This window comes from Peromyscus leucopus, chromosome 19, assembly GCF_004664715.2.
Source record: "Peromyscus leucopus breed LL Stock chromosome 19, UCI_PerLeu_2.1, whole genome shotgun sequence".
Lineage (NCBI taxonomy): Eukaryota > Metazoa > Chordata > Mammalia > Rodentia > Cricetidae > Peromyscus > Peromyscus leucopus.
Genome location: NC_051079.1, coordinates 48652136 through 48669018, shown reverse-complemented (window position 1 = coordinate 48669018; position 16883 = coordinate 48652136). Strand labels below are relative to the sequence as shown.

Below are 16883 nucleotides of genomic sequence, written 5' to 3'. Positions count from 1 at the left end.
GGCGTGACTGGGGTGGCTGGCTCACCGCAGGGATTCAGGGTTAAGGCAGCATGTCCCCTCTCATCTTCAGACTCCCAGTGAGGCCCAGAAGCATCTAGCTGGCCTCATCACAGTTCATGCCGTGGTCCTTCTTATTCTTGAAGATTGTGTCCCAGGTCCCAAGTAGGTGCCTGAAGCCACAGATAACACCAGACTCTGAATACCGTAGGCTTTTGTTTTTCTATGCATGTGCACAGAATGTGAAGCCCTTTGCCACCTTGCCGGGCGATGGTGGCGCACGCCTTTAGTCCCAGCACTCGGGAGGCAGAGGCAGGCGGATCTCTGTGAGTTCGAGGCCAGCCTGGTTTACAGAGCGAGATCCAGGAAAGGCGCAAAGCTACACAGAGAAACCCTGTCTCGAAAAAAACAAAACAAAACAAAAAAGCCTTCACTCTGTGACCTTAACTGTAAATGTTTGAGGTGCGTGTGTGTGCGATAGCAAAACCAGCATGGAATTCTTCCCCCACGCCCCTTCACACATTCTTAGATTGAGTCTTAGACCTTAACCCACCTTGTCATAGGACTCTTCTCTTTCCTGATTAGAGTGCTAGCTTGCCTTTTCCCCCATGAGAAGTGCTTCATGGCTCCACGTGAGCATCTTGCCACGGCAGCATGGCTGCTCTTGAACTTCGGGGGCATTTGCTGTGAGGTAATCGGTAACTGGAGACAGCACCGTCATGCCACAACAGACTGTCGGGTAATGAGGATGGCTCCGGAGACCCTAGTGGGCAGGCAGTATACACCCTATGGATACGCTGGACAGATGGAGGACTCAGAGACAGGGCCAGACTACTTAAGCTTTTACCAGGCAGATCAGAAGGACGCATGATTTATAACTTTTTTTTTTTTTTTTTTTTTTTTTTTCAGACAGGGTTTCTCTGTGTAGCTTTGCGCTTTCTGACTCACTTGGTAGCCAGGCTGCTCGAACTCACAGAGATCCGCTGCTCTGCTCCAAGAGCTGGGATTAAAGGCGTGCGCCACCACCGCCCGGCAATTTATAACTTTTGAATTGCTTACTTCTGGAATTTTCTGTACAGATAAGAGGAGATGGCTCTAATCCTATCTTTGGTGTGGGTTGCCTAGCACCGTCTCTTCCTCAGCCCCAGGGGTCCACCTCTGGGAGGACAGTGGTCAGTTTTGTCTGTTCCACTCCTGGCTGTTGCGTATTCTCTAGTCCACGGTTCTGAGTAACTCCGCAGCTCAGTACTGAGGGCTGCTGGATATACGTGTGTTGGAGAAGATGGAGAGCAGGGATGGTAGGGACATGCCCCCCGCCCCCCTGGAGCACATTTGCTGGCACAGTGCTGCTTGGCCTGAGGCTCAGCCGGGGATGGCCACGGCCAGAGAGGCCTGGTTCCTTCCCATGCTGCCCATATAGGCAGGGTTCTTGCAAAATGCCAATTAAGATATTTGACCCAAATTTGGGCAAAAGACCTTTTCCTGTTTCAAGTCGAGCTAATTATATACATTTATTCATAATTTATAAGGCCTAGTAAGTGGGAACAATTAGGAAAAGGCCAGGGAAAAGCCTATTTCTCCTGAGTGTCATGTTTGCCTCTCCCCCCCACCCCCCCAGACCAGTCCCACCCATCTGCCATAGAACCCTGCTGCTTTTATTATGACCAGTGTCTTTCTCTGAGGTCACTACCCTTAGCTGACATTTATTGAGTGCTTACTGGGCCGGACTGGAACTCCACCTCAATTGCTTTTGAGCCTATAAGGCACTGGTGCTGTGCCCATTTTATAGTGAGACAATTAGGTTTCAGAGGGTCATGTGAATGGCCTTCCCTATCAGGCTGATGGCTGATGAGTAGAAATATAGACTCTCGATAGCCAGGCCTCAGCTACCTCCCTCAAATCTGTGATGTCCCACTTCTGTGTCATCCTCCTGCCTCAAGGGTTTCTGAGTCTTCGGGGCAGGCCCATAATTGGTGATGGATGACCTTGGGTACCAGGAGAAAGTTGGCAGCTTGTGACTTAGCAGAGGTGGGCTGGCCCGAGGGTCTGCACTGATAGAAAATCCCCAGAAATGGGACTGGAGAGGTGGCTCAGCCGTTAAGAGCACTGGCCGCTCTTCCAGAGGACCCCGGTTCAATTCCCAGCACCCACATGGCAGCTCACAACTGTCTGTAAACTCCTGTTCCAGGGGATCCGATGCCCTCATACAGACACACCTGTAGGCAAAACACCGATGTCTTTAAAAAGAGAAAGAAAAGAAAATCCCCAGGAGACGAGGACGCAGCTGGCCCTGGTCCTTTGAGAGCCATTGGTCAGGATGCTGCTGCTACCAGAGCCCTCTAACTTCCTCCCTCGCTCACTCACCTCGCTGCAGGTGGGTGGGGGCTCCGTGACCTCTCCCTGTGAGCTTACGTGGATGTTATCCTATGTGGGGAAGCTTGCAGCTTGGTGGCCTTCCCTAAGCATGTGGATTGTCTTCTGCGTGAGGCTGTTCCGTAACTTGGGTTTTTCTTTGGCACATTTTTTTTTTTTTTTTTTTTTTTTTTTTTTTTTTTTTGTTTTGTTTTTCGAACAGGTTTCTCTGTGTAGCTTTGCGCTTTCCTGAATCATTGTAGCCAGGATGCTCGATCAAAGATCCTGCTCTGCTCCGATGCTGGATTAAGGCGTGCCCACCGCCCGCTTCTTTGCATTTTCAAGCGATCTTTGCATAGACTTATTCTGTAATAAAGGTGTGTTGCGGTTTTATCTCCAACCTATCCTCTGGGTGGTCTTCCACACTACAGACATTATAAATAATTAGAACATGCCTGTGGACTTAGGTGATTCCCAAGAGCTTGGGAATCCTTCCGTGTCAGACATTATTATCTCCTTGTTCTGTTCTGTGACTAATAAAATAAAGGACATTAGCTATGAGGCATCCATCGCCTTCCAGGTGAGGGGGACTTTTATAAAATGGTAACTGTTTAGAGGTGCTAATAAAGTGTTCAATGAAGCAGTCCTGGTAAGAAGAAAGACCTACTGTGTGGGCAGGGTTTTGAGGGATGTGTAGGAGTACAAAGAGAAAGGAAAAAGGCGGAGGGGCCTTGTGCTGTAGGGCCCCCCTTATCTTCCAGTAGGCTCAACAGTTTTAAGGATTGGAGCAGATCTTTACATTTACCAGTTATTTGGCAAACTTGGGTCTTGGTAGAGTCCGGATCCCAGCATTATGAACAAGCAGGTTCCTGGCTGGGTGTGGCCACATTCAGCTCTGATCACCTCTTTTCTTCCTGTCTCCTCAGGATGGGGAATCCGGGGAGGAGCAGTTGTGTGCTGACTTTCCAGAGCTCGACCTCTCCCAGCTGGATACCAGTGACTTTGACTCAGCCGCGTGCTTTGGGGAGCTGCAGTGGTGCCCCGAGACCTCAGAGACAGAGCCCAGGCAGTACAGCCCCGATGACGCCGAGCTTTTCCAGGTGGGCCCCCGACTCTCATCGGTCCTATGCTCTATTCCCTACCTTCTGTGTTTGCTCAAACCAACGTGCACCCCCTCACGCAAGATCTTGGGGTCCCCTTTCCCTCTCTGGACCCACACCTGGCTTAGGACAGCTCTAGCACCCTTGGCGGGCCTGTTGTGCCACCCCCAGAGAGTAGGGTCTGCCCCCTGGGTGCTTCGCAGGCGGAAGCAAGCCCCCTCGGGGGCCAGGGGGGTCTGAGTCCTTTGCACCCACATCATCTCATTGAATCCTCAGCTCCTTTTCCATGAGGCAGGTGCCGTTACTTCTTGGCTCTATAAATGGGGAAACTGAGGCTTTGAGAAGTTGGGCAAGTCACTTCCTCAGCAACTGAACTAGACTCAGACTCTGAGCCAGGCATCCCCGACTCGTGCTTGTAAATCCCAGCACTGGGGAGACTGAGACAGGAGGATGGCCATGAGTTTGACGTCGGCCTGGGCTTCCTTCCATGGGCGAATTCTTATCTTGAAGAAACAAAAACCAGGAGCTGGGGGGATGGGCCGGCAGTCAAGAGCACTTGCTGCCCCTCCAGAGGACTCAAGTTTGGTGCTCAGCACTTAACAACCACTTGTAACTCTAGCTCCAGGGGACGCGACACCCTCTTCTGGTTTCTGCAGACACTACACACATGTGCACAGATACATACACATAGAAAATGAAAAAAAATCTTCTAGCACTCGGGAGGCAGAGGCAGGAGGATCTCTGTGAATTAGAGAGGCCAGCCTGGGCTACAGAGCAAGTTCCAGGAAAGCAAAGGCTACACAGAGAAACCCTGTCTCAAAAAATAGATAGATAGATAGATAGATAGATAGATAGATAGATAGATAGATAGATAGATAGATAGATAAATGGATAAACGAATCTTAACATGACATCAGCGATATAAATCCAACCTGCTACCTGAGCCAGGACTTTGCGATCAGGACTCTGGGATGGGGCTTATGGCACTGAGCATCTCTCTCTGCAGTACTGAGCATCTCTGCAGTACTGTTTCTGCCTGTGTGTGTATTGCCTCACTCTGTTCTCTCATCCCCTCTTACCAGGAAGAGCACCCAGAGGCTCAACAAAACCAGCCATTCTGCAAAGTTACTTTTACCTTCAGTGGCTTGGGCGTCCAGCCCAGGCACATGATTATGGTGATATAAAGCTTACCTGGGAATCAGAGGACAGAGCCAGCCACTAAATTAGACAAAGAGGTCAGGCAGTGGTGAAACACTCCTTTAATCATACCACTCGGGAGGCAGAGATCTGTCTGGATTTCTGTGAGTTCAAGGCCACACTGGGCTACATGAGAGAAACAGAACCAGGCAGTGGTGACACATGCCTTTAATCCCAGGAAGTAATATGGCAGGACACAGAAAGATACTTAAGGCATGAGGAAACAGGAAGTCGCTCTCTTGAGGCCAAGGGTTTTGTAGAGGTAAGAACTAGTGGCTGGCTGTTCTGCTTCTCTGATCTTTCAGCTTTCACCCCCATACCTGGTTCTGAGTTTTTTATTATAAGACCTTTTAAGATTTGTGTTACACATGATGACTAACGGTCCCTTTAAGAAGGCCTCTTCAAATAGACTAATAGCATGAGATGTCTGGGTGGTTCTTCAGGATAAAGAAAGTTCTACAGATATTTGCTTGTGTGTGTTAGGGCAGGGGGTGCCCCGCATGAATCGCCACAGATGAAAAAAAGACTTGCCATGTTGAGGCTGGGTGATGGAGCCTGCAGATTTACTGATCTCTTCCCAAGATCATCTTTCCCATGGAGGCAGGTGCCTAGGCTCAGTGTGCCTCTGTGGTGGCCAGGTAGCACTGTACCATGCCCACATGGGGCTTGTATGTCATTGCGCATCTCGGATAGTCCTGGAGACGGAGCTTGTGGTCTGTCCTTCCAGAGCAGCCTGACAAGCTCCCTGTGTGTCAGGAGCTGAGGTCTTCAGTAGACTCAAAGTCTGGAGGGGGAGTTGTCCCTAGATTAGCACACACATAAGCCAGCGGCAGGGACTACCAGGGCACAGGGCAGAGAATGGCTGGAGACTGGTGTCAGGGAAAGGCCTCTGGTTAGCCAGGGGAAGTGGAAGGGCAGGAACGGTGACCCTCGAGCAGCCGCTGGGAGCTAGCAGTGCTGGTGAGGAAGTACAGGTAGTCGGGACCTCACCACAGAGTCTTGTGCATAGTATGGGTTTTCCTTGAGACTCTTCTAGCCTCTAAATTGCATATTATTAGTCACTCATTTTATAGGTGAGGAAGACAGAGCTCAGAGAGCTGGGGCGACTGGCCCCAGGTCACACAGCTGGGAAGGATCAGGGCAAAGGTCCTAACTTAGGAGCCCATAGCATGCGCTACTATGTGGAACCCCTTTGCCAATCCGTGAGAGCTGGGCTCTGGCCCTGTCTGGCTCCATCCAGGATCTCTCTGTCTTTGTCTCTGTCTCTGTATTTCTCTCTCTTTCTCTGTGTTTCTCTGTCTCTCTCTCTGTCTCTCTGTCTGTCTGTCTGTCTGTCTGTCTGTCTCTCTGTGTGTGTGTGTGTGTGTGCGCGCGTGCGCGCGCGTGCTGTGCGTGCATGTGAAGGCCAGAGGACAACCTCTGTGTCATTCCTCAGGTACCATATACCTTGCCTTTCGTCTGTGTTTGTTTTTGAGACAGGGTCTCACCATGTATGTATTCCTGGCAGAGATTTATCTGCCTCTGCCTTCTGAGTGCTGGCATTTCAAAGGCACATCTTGCTTTTTGAGACAGATTCTGTCACTGGTCCAGAGTTCACCTGTTTCCACTTCCCTGACCCTGGAATAACAAGTGTATGCTGCCACTCTTGTTGTTTGTTTGTTTGGAACATGGGTTCTGAGCCTTGAACTTGGTCCTCTTGCTCACAAGGCAAATGCTTTACCAACTGTCTCACTAGCCCTCTCCATTAAATAAGTTTAAAAAAGCAAAACCAAGCCGGGCGGCGGTGGCGCACGCCTTTAATCCCAGCACTCGGGGGAGGCAGAAGCAGGCGGCTCTCTGTGAGTTCAAGGCCAGCCTGATCTACAGAGTGAGATCCAGGACAGGCTCCAAAGCTACACAGAGAAACCATGTCTCGAAACGCCCTCCCCGCCCCCCCAAAAAGCAAAACTTAGACACAGTGCCAAAACAGTATTGCTCCCTCTCTCTTCGGGGACAGTTTTTCAAAACGGCTTTCAGATTGCAGAGAACTAATGTTCAAGTGGGGTCAGGGTGCTGCGGGAGACCATCCCCGGGAGACTGCACGGGCCGGAACCTGCTCTTCCTCGCCAGAGCCTCAGCAGGCCTCTGGAGAAGTCACATCATGGGTGAAATGGGCTCCCAGCTGAAGGAGCCTGCTGAGGCTCCCAGCCCAGTGAGCAGTCAGCCTTCATGGTGGGCGGAGCTCTTACGCCAGCCAGTACCTCTCCTGCTCATGGCCACGCCCCCAGACCAGGCCATTGTATGCTGCACCTGAACCTGCTGTCTGGGTGATGGGGTGACTGCAGTCTGTGGCCATCATGATCTGCCTGGCATCCCTCCGCCCCTTCATCGACTCTGGGGCTGGGTCCTCAGTTTGCGTATTGTACCCCAGGACTCCACCCTGTCTATGTCTAGCCTTGTGTCCAGCCCTAGCAAATCACATAAACAGAGCCATGGGTCACGCCTCCTGAGGCATTTGGTCACTTCTGCCCATGGACATCTTCTGTCTATGCGCTCCCTGAATGGTTTACTCATTTCTGAAGCCTTTGCCCATGGTAAGGGTTCAGTTAGTAGGTGTTTTGACCTCTTCCAAAACCTTGAGCTGAGACTGAGACCCAGGGTCCACTGGTTCTGACCCTCTTTCTGCCATTAACTTAGACAGTTTCCTCCCACTGGGGGAGGGGAGGACGGCGGCAGAGGGAGCACGCTGGAGCATGATACAGTGTCAGTGTCCTGTTCTGACAATCTAATGGCACCATTGCTACGGGAACAAACTAAGAGAAAGGAGGGGGGGCAAGCTATGCTTCTAAGGGTTGACAAGATTTACATGGACATTGTTCCCCATTTTCTGTATGTCTCAAAGTCTTGGGGCCAGGGTATGACAGGCACTTAGTGAATGCTCTAGAGTAAGCAGATGTTTGGCTACTTCATGCAATATGGCCTTGGCAATCTCCCTTTTTGGGGCCTCAGCTTCCCCGTGTGAGGAATGAAGAAGGAACACGGACTGTATCACAGTTTCTTGGTGTGTTAAGGATGGAGGAAGTCACCAGTCCTTAGAGATGCTGGGAATTCATGGACCCTCTTAGAAGAAGGGCATGTTGGGCAGTGAGTGACTTTCTCTGTGTATTCTTCTGGCCCTGTACCATTCCTTCATGCCACTCCAGTCCCCAAATGGAGTATGTCACTAAGGCTTCTCCAAGACTCCTTTTCCTCCAGCCGGAGATGAGCCGGGGAAGGTTGGGGGCGGGGCAAGTCTATTAATATCCCTTCTCAGCTGATTAACTCTCCATTAATTTTCGCTCCGTTTCTAAGCTGAGCAGGGGGAGCAAGCTAATGGGCCCAGGCAGGATGAGGTGGCCAGCTCCAGTGATATCTAAAGGCGCCTACAGGGCAGCCAGGAGGCCTGGAAGGAGCCAGGGCTGTGTGGGTAAGGTGGGTAACCCCACCCAGCCATTCCAGTGCTAGGCAGCTCAGGAAGAGGGGCTGAGACACAGGTCTTTTGTTCGTCACTGTGGCTCACATCCAGCCTCATCACGGTCTCTTGCCATTTTGTGTTCATCTCCACCCCATGCCTATGCTCTACAAGTTAGGGGCCTCTCATCCTCGGCCCTGCCCTGGTTGGCTATGTAGCTCTGGCAGGTCTTTGTTCTGGGGCTTCAGCCCACCTTCCCAAGGAGCGCCAGCTGTGACCGGTTGAGGTTGTTGCCTAGAGCCCTCCTGGGTCACCAGGACTCTGGCATGACGTCATCCATGGCGCAGATGAGCTGGAACACACACACACACACACACACACACACACACACACACACACACCACTTGTTTGACACCCCCAGCTGCTGGGTGATCCCAAAAGCCCTTCCGTTTCTGTTACGTCTGATAATTTATGGCACCCTGGGAATTCTCATTCCACCCAGCACTGATGACGTAACGTCATTCCGAGTGGCTTCTCTAGAACCTGGGAAACTGAAGTCAGCCAGTCTCCTCCCTGTTGCTCCCCATCTGGTTCCTTCACTCAGCAATTTTGCTGCTTCCCACGCCCCAGGCTTGGAGCTAGGAGAGGTGTTGGGGTTATGTCCCCCACGCGTGCAGGTTCAGTGGAGGGACTCACCTTGTTCAGGGCCATCCTGGTGGCAGAGCTCCGTGTGGTCATCCCCCAAATCGTATCACTGGGTCCCAAGTTCCAGGTTCTTAATTCCCCATCACGCTAGCAAGGTATTCTGGGAATCGAGCATAGGGAGTTTTGCCTGAGGATTTGGGGGGTTTTGCATGTGGGGGCAGCCACTCGAGTTCTCTCATAGCTTTCTAGATCCAGAGTCCACAGAGCCCTGGCTCAGACCCGCTAACAACTTCTTTTGACTCTTTTTTTTTTTTTTTTATTCTTAGCTCTGTTCTAAAAATGACGAACACGTTTATTCTCCTCTCCCTGAGTCCCCGTTTGAGTTACTCAGCTGCAGCTCTGACTGTGAGGTTACAGCCTGGAACAGTTTTAGTGCAGCCAAAAGGCCATCACGAGATGTGTGTTTCAGAGGAACTTCCTGAAGAAAGGAAGAGCAGCTGGACCCGGGATGGGAAAGCTTGCCTCGGAAGGGAGCATGTGACAGCGAGTGCTTCTGCCAGCACAGACCCTGGGAACCGGGGCTTCTGACTGGGACGCCTGGCCTGATCTAGAAGCAGTGTGGCCTGTGTCCCCAGCCTCAAGCTTAGGACTTGGGGCTAGGCCCCTCAGGGGTTGCAGACAGCCGGGAAGATGAGACACCAGTCCATTTGTGCTCAGGCTTTGACTCTGCCTGATGCTTGCTGTAAAATGCAGATTAGAAGCACTCCCCCCCCCCCCCCCCCCCCCCCCCCCCCCCCCGCACGCTCACAGGGGTGTTGTGTGAGCTCCTAGGTGCTATTGACAGAGTTTTCTTGTCCCTCTCATGCCTGGGCCTTCACCCTGGGTCTCCCCTTAGTCTGAGCCTTGTTTTGTCAGCCTTTGGCTCACCTACTAAAGTTTAAGTGTCAGCTGCTCAGAGAAGGTTCCTGGCCACTCGAGGCAGCCTGCCATCTTCTTGGGTTTTGTTGTTGTTTGTTTTTGTTTTGGGTTTTTTTTTTTTTTTTTGGTTTGTTTTTGTCTTGTTCTTTGCTACGCCAGCCTCCCCTGGCTTCCTCCAGCCTCTCTCCAGCTCTAAAATGTATTCCCTTGTTCTCTTATCTCGCTCCGTTCATCAAAAGCCAAGCTCTAGGAGGGCAGGGGCATGGTGGTCTTGGTGTGCCGATGACTACGTCCAACACAAAGCCGGATGCGGTACAGCATGTGATGGGGGGGGGAGACAGGAAGTGAGGTGGCGGCTGGCTTCCGTCCTTGTCGCTGAAAGGATAGCGGTACAGTTATCGAGTATAGCATAGCAAGGAATCGGTGCTTGCTCTGTGTCGGGCACTGCTTTCTAAGCACCTCACCTGCAACCGCCCCCCACCCCAACCCCATCCTCAACAGGAACTCCCTGGAGTACGTCCTGTCTGGTATCCATCTGGCTGGTGAGGAAATGTGGCCTCTGTGAGTCGGCAGCTCCTAAGACCAGCACCCACTGCCTCTCCCCGAGTGAGCACAAGCCCCAGGGTCCCATCAAGAGTCCAAGCTGGTTTCCACGCTTCTGGTTATGACTGCCACAGTTGAGCTCTGGGGTATCCAGTCTCTACCCTGTCTGGGCCTCAAGGTTCAAGGGCCTGGGACCCTGCCACCAATGATGGAGAGGAGCTTGAGACTCTGATAGAAAAGGCGGGTGTTTTCAAGTAGGCTGCCTTCTGCCCAGGTCACAGCTCAATGAGCAGCGGAGTCAGGACTGGGACTCCAGGCGAGGCCCTTCCCATAGCGTGCTTATCAAATTCTATGGTTCTTGAACTTGATTGTTTATTGACCATGTGCTATTCCAGGAGTATGGAACAGATTTGTCGGGTTAAGGGGCAGGCATGGAGATGGCGAGAAGGTAGTGGTGGTTCATCGGGGTAGGCAATCGGTCGCCTTCCTGCAGACTGCTGGGTCTCCCACAGTGACTAACCCTCTCCCCTCCCCATTTTCTCTCCTCCATCCAGATCGACAGTGAAAATGAAGCTCTCTTGGCTGCGCTCACCAAGACCCTGGATGACATCCCCGAAGACGACGTGGGGCTGGCTGCCTTCCCGGGACTGGATGAAGGAGACACACCATCCTGTGTCTCGGCTTCACCTGCCCCTTTGTCGGAGCCCCCCAGCCCCGCCCTGGAGAGGCTTCTGTCCCCAGTGTCTGAAGTGGATGATGAGCTTTCACTGGTGAGGACTGGGGCCTGGGGCTGGTATCAGATTGTAGACTGGTGAGTGAGGGCTGGAGCTGTCAGTTCCGGCTCAGTCAGGGTCCCTGAGCACCAGGATGGACATGGTTTCTGCAGAGAGCCTCGGGTGCAAGGCCTCGCTGGGCCTTTACCTTTCCTGCCTGGACAGTGGCGTTGGACTTGGTTCTATTTCTGTTTTAAGCCTTGAAATCACACACAAACATTTTCACAAAGATGGCACACACACAGGATAAAAGCCCGAGCAGGAAACAGAAACGTGGACAGTTAAAAGCAAAACCTTCCTAGCACCCCCACAATTGCCTTTTCCTTCCCCAGAGGTAACCATGGTTACTGATCTGTGACATGACTTTCCTCTTCACCTTTTTTTTTTTTTTTCAAACTACAAAACCAACAGAGCCTGCGTGATGATAGACTGTTCTGTACCTTGCTTCCTCAGCGCAGTGTGTCCCGGAAACCCTTCAGACGAGTGTGTGGAGTCTTGCCTCCCCCTTGTTGGCTGTGTAGTATTCCAGGCAAGGATGTGCCATCGTTTAACCGTCCCCCTGCTGATGGACATCTGTTGCTGACCGCTCCATCGGCACACACAGTATTACAGCCATTGGTTGCCTCGTGTAGGTAGATAAGTTCCAGAAATGCAAATTCTGGGTCCGTGGATACATGGTTTTCCATTTCCCATAGATCCTTGTAGATGATGCTTCCAAGAGATCGGGCCAGTTTTCACACTGAGTGCAAGTTAAAAGCTTTCTGTATGAGTGTGTGTAGAGGGTATATGGAAATGTGGGGAGTAGATACTGCCTCTGACTGACCTTTCAAGGGTCTGGACCTCCCAAGTTACCGAGGACACTTGTCCTGGACTCTGGCTGAGGACATCAAAGCCTAGGTACATGGTCAGCTTTGTGCGGATGCAGGGGGTTCCTCCCTTCCTTTGGAGCTGCCACTTCGGGGGTTGCTGAGACTCAGCTGTGGGGGGTGTTAAAGCCTGTCAGTGCTGAGAGGGCTCTTAGATCCTGGAAAGGCCCTCCATGAGCATCGACTTCTGCTCTGGGGAACAAACGTTAAGACCTAGGGGCGGAGTCTCATGGTAAATTGGTATGCCAATCAAGTTAGACCCATGTACACTGACTCAGGTACCAGGGCCCTGAGGCTTCTCTTCTGCTGCCTTCGAGAGCCCAGAGCACTGGGGAGACATTTGTCAAGTGTCTGCTGTGTTCCAGCCCAGACTGTGTTCCGTCTCACATTATGGCTCCCTCTTGTGGGGTCCTGCATCCTTCCAGACTGGAAGAGGCCACTTAGATTTGAATTTCAGCCCTGCCAACGAGAGCTTGTGGGTCCGTAGGCACACACCCTCTCTCAGCCTCTCCATGACTCAGCTTTCTGATCCATGGGAGTAGATAGCAGGGCCTGGGTCAAAGGCCGTCGGGAGGATTACAGTGGGTAGTACTGGGGAGCATTTAGAACAGTGCCTAGTGTACAGGCCCACCTACAACACACTGGCTGACTCAGATCCCTGACAAGGCCATTCGTAGTAAGAATTCTCAGTGTTATTTCTGTACCAGGCCACTGCAGGAAACCTTGTCAAGGGAAAGAGCAGCCCCTGCTGGTCCGAGATTGTCCTAGTCCTGAGCTGAGCCTTGGATTCTGCCTACACTGCATACCGGTTGCCTGAGTGATTCTGTTTCCCCCACACTGTGTTAGCCTTATGGAAAGTAGACTAAATGTCAAGTCTCCAGGCATGCTGATAGTTCTGGAGGGGCCCAGAGAAGTCACGCTGACCCTAGGCCTTGCCTTGGATTCCAGAGAACTAGCCTGTGGACTTGGAAGACAAGGAGCCTCGTACAGATCTGTGCATATCATGAGGTCAGCAGTGTCTCTCAGTGGCAGCATTTGGACTCAGGAGTGTTTTTAAAAAGTCTCAGATCCATTGGTTTGGAGTGTCGTGCCCCCCCCCACGCCCCCACCTTGTGTCAGTTCAGAGAAGGAAATAGATTGCTCAGGGTATTGCCTGGAATGGGGCTGAAGTGGACTAGAACCAGATCTCTCCCCTCTCTCTAGCAGAGTGGTGTGTGTGTGTGTGTGTGTGTGTTTGCAGTCTAGGTAAGGTGTCAGAGATCCTCAGCTACTTGAAATGTAGGGTGTGGCCTTTCTCTAACTCTTGGGTTTTGGGGGGCTCTCTGCTGGGGTGCTGGGAAGGCATGTTCCCCAGGAAACACTTGGTGCTATAGTACTATCCCAGGACACTTCTCGTCTTGTTCTCACCCTTGGCTGCGGTGGAATCTGAAGATGTTTTTCTTCAGCCTCTTCACTCTCAGGGTGGATGAACTGTGCACCTGCCAGCAGGAAAGCTTCGACAGTCTTTATTTCAAAAGTTATCTGAGGGCTAGAGGGTAGTCCAATAGGTGGAGTGCTTGCCTGGCACATATGAAGCCCATAAAACTGGGTGCGGTGCTGTATGCATGCCTGAAAACTCAGCCCTTGAGAGGTAGAGGCAGGAAGCTCAGAAGTTCAAGTCCACCCTTGACTACATAGTCTGAGGGCAGCCTGGGGTACATGTGACCCTGAGTTGTTTTTAAATTAAATCCCAGTCTTATGGTTTGACCAATAAAGACTTGGGAGTCAGAAGCTGGGGTGAAAACCTGCTAGCTCAGAGAGGATGAGGAGCAACCAGCTGACCTTCCTCCTTAGCCAGCATCCCAGAAAGAGAGCTTCTCTTCCACCGTCTCAAACTGAATAAGCTGCCAAAGTTGCACAAATCCTAAATGGTCTTAATAAAAACCTGGAGCCAGATATCAGGGTGAATCAAGCTGAAAGATCAGAGAAGCAGAGCAAGCCGCAGCCACCACCTCTTACCTCACCAACTCCTCAGCCTGAAAGAGCACATGTTCCTGTCTCCTCCTGCCTTATATTCCTTTCTCTGCCCAGCCATATCACTTCCTGTCTCAACCTTCCTAGTGCTGGGATTAAAGGTGTGTGCCACCACTGCCTGGCTCTGTTTCTCTTTTAAACTAGATTAATCTTGTGTAGCCCAGTGTGGCCTTGAACTCACAGAAATCTCTGCCTCTGCCTCCTGAGTGCTAGGATTAAAGGTGTGTGCCACCACCGCCTGACCTCTATGACTAACTCTGTGGCTGGCTTTGTCCTCTGATCTTCAAGCAAGCTTTATTTCTGAGATTACAAACAATATATCACCACACCCTCCCTACTCCCTGTGCATTTCTCTATCCATTTTCCTGGCTCTATGGATGTTTCCTGTCAACTAGTTGCTGGCTCCGGCTCTTGACCCAATGTTGATTTTATTTAATTATCATAATATTGAGGTTTACAGTGTGATCAAATATCCCACAACAACCCTGCTTCCCACCCTCCCCTCCCCACCCACACACATGAAAAAAATATGTGAAGAAAGAACAAACTAAAGGTTAGCATTCTTTAACTTGTATGGAAACAGTTGAGTGTGTTGGTGGTAATGTGCACTGTGTGTGTGTGTGTGTATTCTTGTATGATTTTTATATTCTTGTATGATTAAAGCCTCATGAAGGCTCACAAGAGAATAGTGTGAGTTGCCTCTGGGTCGGAAAAAGGACCTTGAAAAGGAAGGAAACTTGCTTTTAATTTGTCTACCTTTTAGTATTTTAGTATCTCTCTCTCTCTCTCTCTCTCTCTCTCTCTCTCTCTCTCTCTCTCTCTCTCACACACACACACACACACACACACACATACACACACACACACAGGCACACACATAGGTTAACATTTGTGAGTACTGTATATTTAATTGAAGAAGTACATTGATAAATGTCACGGACAAAGAGGAAGTCAACTGGAATCCTATATAGAGCATCATTATGGTATCTCACCTCTCCTGCGTGTCTATGTGTGCATACATGTGTGTCTATTACAGGCACATGCAGCATGAACTGACACTGTCCTAATGGTAGGATGAGCAGGCATCACCCAGGCTTGTTCTCTTGAATCACTGACTGCGCTATCAGTGGGGTAATGGTGTTTGGGAGTTCGGTAGAGAGCAATTGGTTTTCTGCGTTACCTGGTCCCCTTGGGGTCTCTGGCCTTGGCCAGGGCGTGGTCAGCTGACATGTGGTGCCCTGTGTCTCTGAGTGTGTTGGGCCTAGTCTCTTCCCCCTCTTCCCCTCTTCCCAGCTGCAGAAGCTCCTCCTGGCCACATCCTCCCCAACAGCAAGCTCTGACGCTCTGAAGGAGGGGGCCACCTGGTCCCAGGCCAGCCTCAGGTCCAGAAGTCAGCGGCCTTGTGTCAAGGTATTTCTGCATATGCCCAGAAGTGACCTGGGTTCCCAGGTGGCTGTCAGCGGTGACTAGGAGTGGCAGATTCAGTCTACCTCAGTTTCTCCCTCTGTCCTCACACGGCCCTGGTTGAGTCAGAATCCTTGAAAGCAGCGTAGTTTGAGGCTCTGGAAAGAGCCCTGTACTTTCCCACACTCGAATGCTTCAGCCTGTGAGATAAATTGACACAGGTCTTGACACACATTAGAGCAGGGACAGGAAGGTGTAGCCCCGGGACAGATGGGAACAGGATCCTCACTGGTTGTGGAGGCCATAGTCCCTGTCATATTAAGGTTTTAGGATTTCTTTTCTGAGGAGCCACTGGCCACTTTAGAGCTTTGTACACAAAAGGTGACACTCATACCCGTACTGGCCCTATTTTTTGAAGGATCTGCAGAGGCTCCAAGTCTGGAAGCCCTGTAGAAGTCTGGTTATCTCTTTCTTCCTCAGCAACTCAGTTTGCCAGGTCCCAGCCCTGCTGGAGGCTGGGGACCAAGTGAAGGAACAGGCTATTCCCACAGTCCTGGAAAAAGACGCTGGGTCTGCTGGCTACCCGAACAGGCAGAGGGAGAAGCATTGTGCCCCTCCCTGCTCACTCTGGCATATTTCCTTCTCCAGGTGGATGGCACCCAGGACAAGAAGACCCCCATGCTGCGGTCTCAGAGTCGGCCTTGTACAGAACTGCATAAGCACCTCACCTCGGTGCTGCCCTGCCCCCAAGTGAAAGCCTGCACCCCGACCCCACGCCCGAGTCCTCAGCTCCTCACCAAGGAGGATGAGGAGGTGGGGGAGGATTGCCCCAGCCCCTGGCCAGCTCCAGCCTCTCCCCAAGACTCCCTAGCACAGGACAGGGCCAGTCCCAGCTGTGCTCAGGCTCCCCAGGAGGATGTGAGGTCCATGGTACAGCTCATTCGCTACATGCACACCTATTGCCTGCCCCAGAGGAAGCTGTCCCAGCGGGCCCCAGAGCTGGTTCCCCAGCCCTGCAGCAGCCCCTCCAAACAGATCCCACCCCGGTCCCGGCATCCTCCCAAAGCCTTCTGGACTGAGTTCTCCATCCTAAGGGAACTTCTGGCTCAAGACGTCCTCTGTGACGTCAGCAAGCCCTACCGCCTGGCCACACCTGTCTATGCTTCCCTCACACCCCAGTCCAGGCCCAGGCCCCCCAAAGACAGTCAGACCTCCCCTGCCCACTCTGCCATGGCAGAAGAGGTGACAATCACTGCTTCCCCCAAGAGCACTGGGCCTAGACCCAGCCTGCGCCCTCTGAGGCTGGAGGTGAAGCGGGATGTCAGTCAACCTGTCAGGCAAAAGCAAGAGGAAGAGGAGGAAGAAGAGGAAGAGGAGGAGGAGGAGGAAGAGAAAGAGGAGGAGGAAGAGGAGTGGGGCAGGAAGAGACCAGGCCGTAGCCTGCCATGGACCAAACTAGGGAGGAAGCTGGACAGCTCTGTGTGCCCGGTGCGGCGTTCCAGGAGACTGAATCCGGAGCTGGGCCCCTGGCTGACATTCACCGATGAGCCCCTAGGTGCTCTGCCCTCCATGTGCCTGGCTACAGAGACCCACCGCCTGGAAGAGGAACTGGTCAGCCTCACAGACAGTCGTCAAGACCAGCAGC

General features: G+C 51.9%; 1 protein-coding gene across 1 annotated transcript in view; it reads left to right on the top strand.

Annotated features, from left to right (window-relative positions):
- Ppargc1b (PPARG coactivator 1 beta) overlaps nucleotides 1–16883 on the top strand; it is a 115553-nt gene that overhangs the window by 76113 nt on the left and 22557 nt on the right. The window contains 4 exon segments of the mRNA XM_028890121.2: nucleotides 3276–3449; nucleotides 10737–10952; nucleotides 15128–15244; nucleotides 15887–16883. Coding sequence (XP_028745954.2) covers nucleotides 3276–3449; nucleotides 10737–10952; nucleotides 15128–15244; nucleotides 15887–16883 — 1504 coding nt within the window.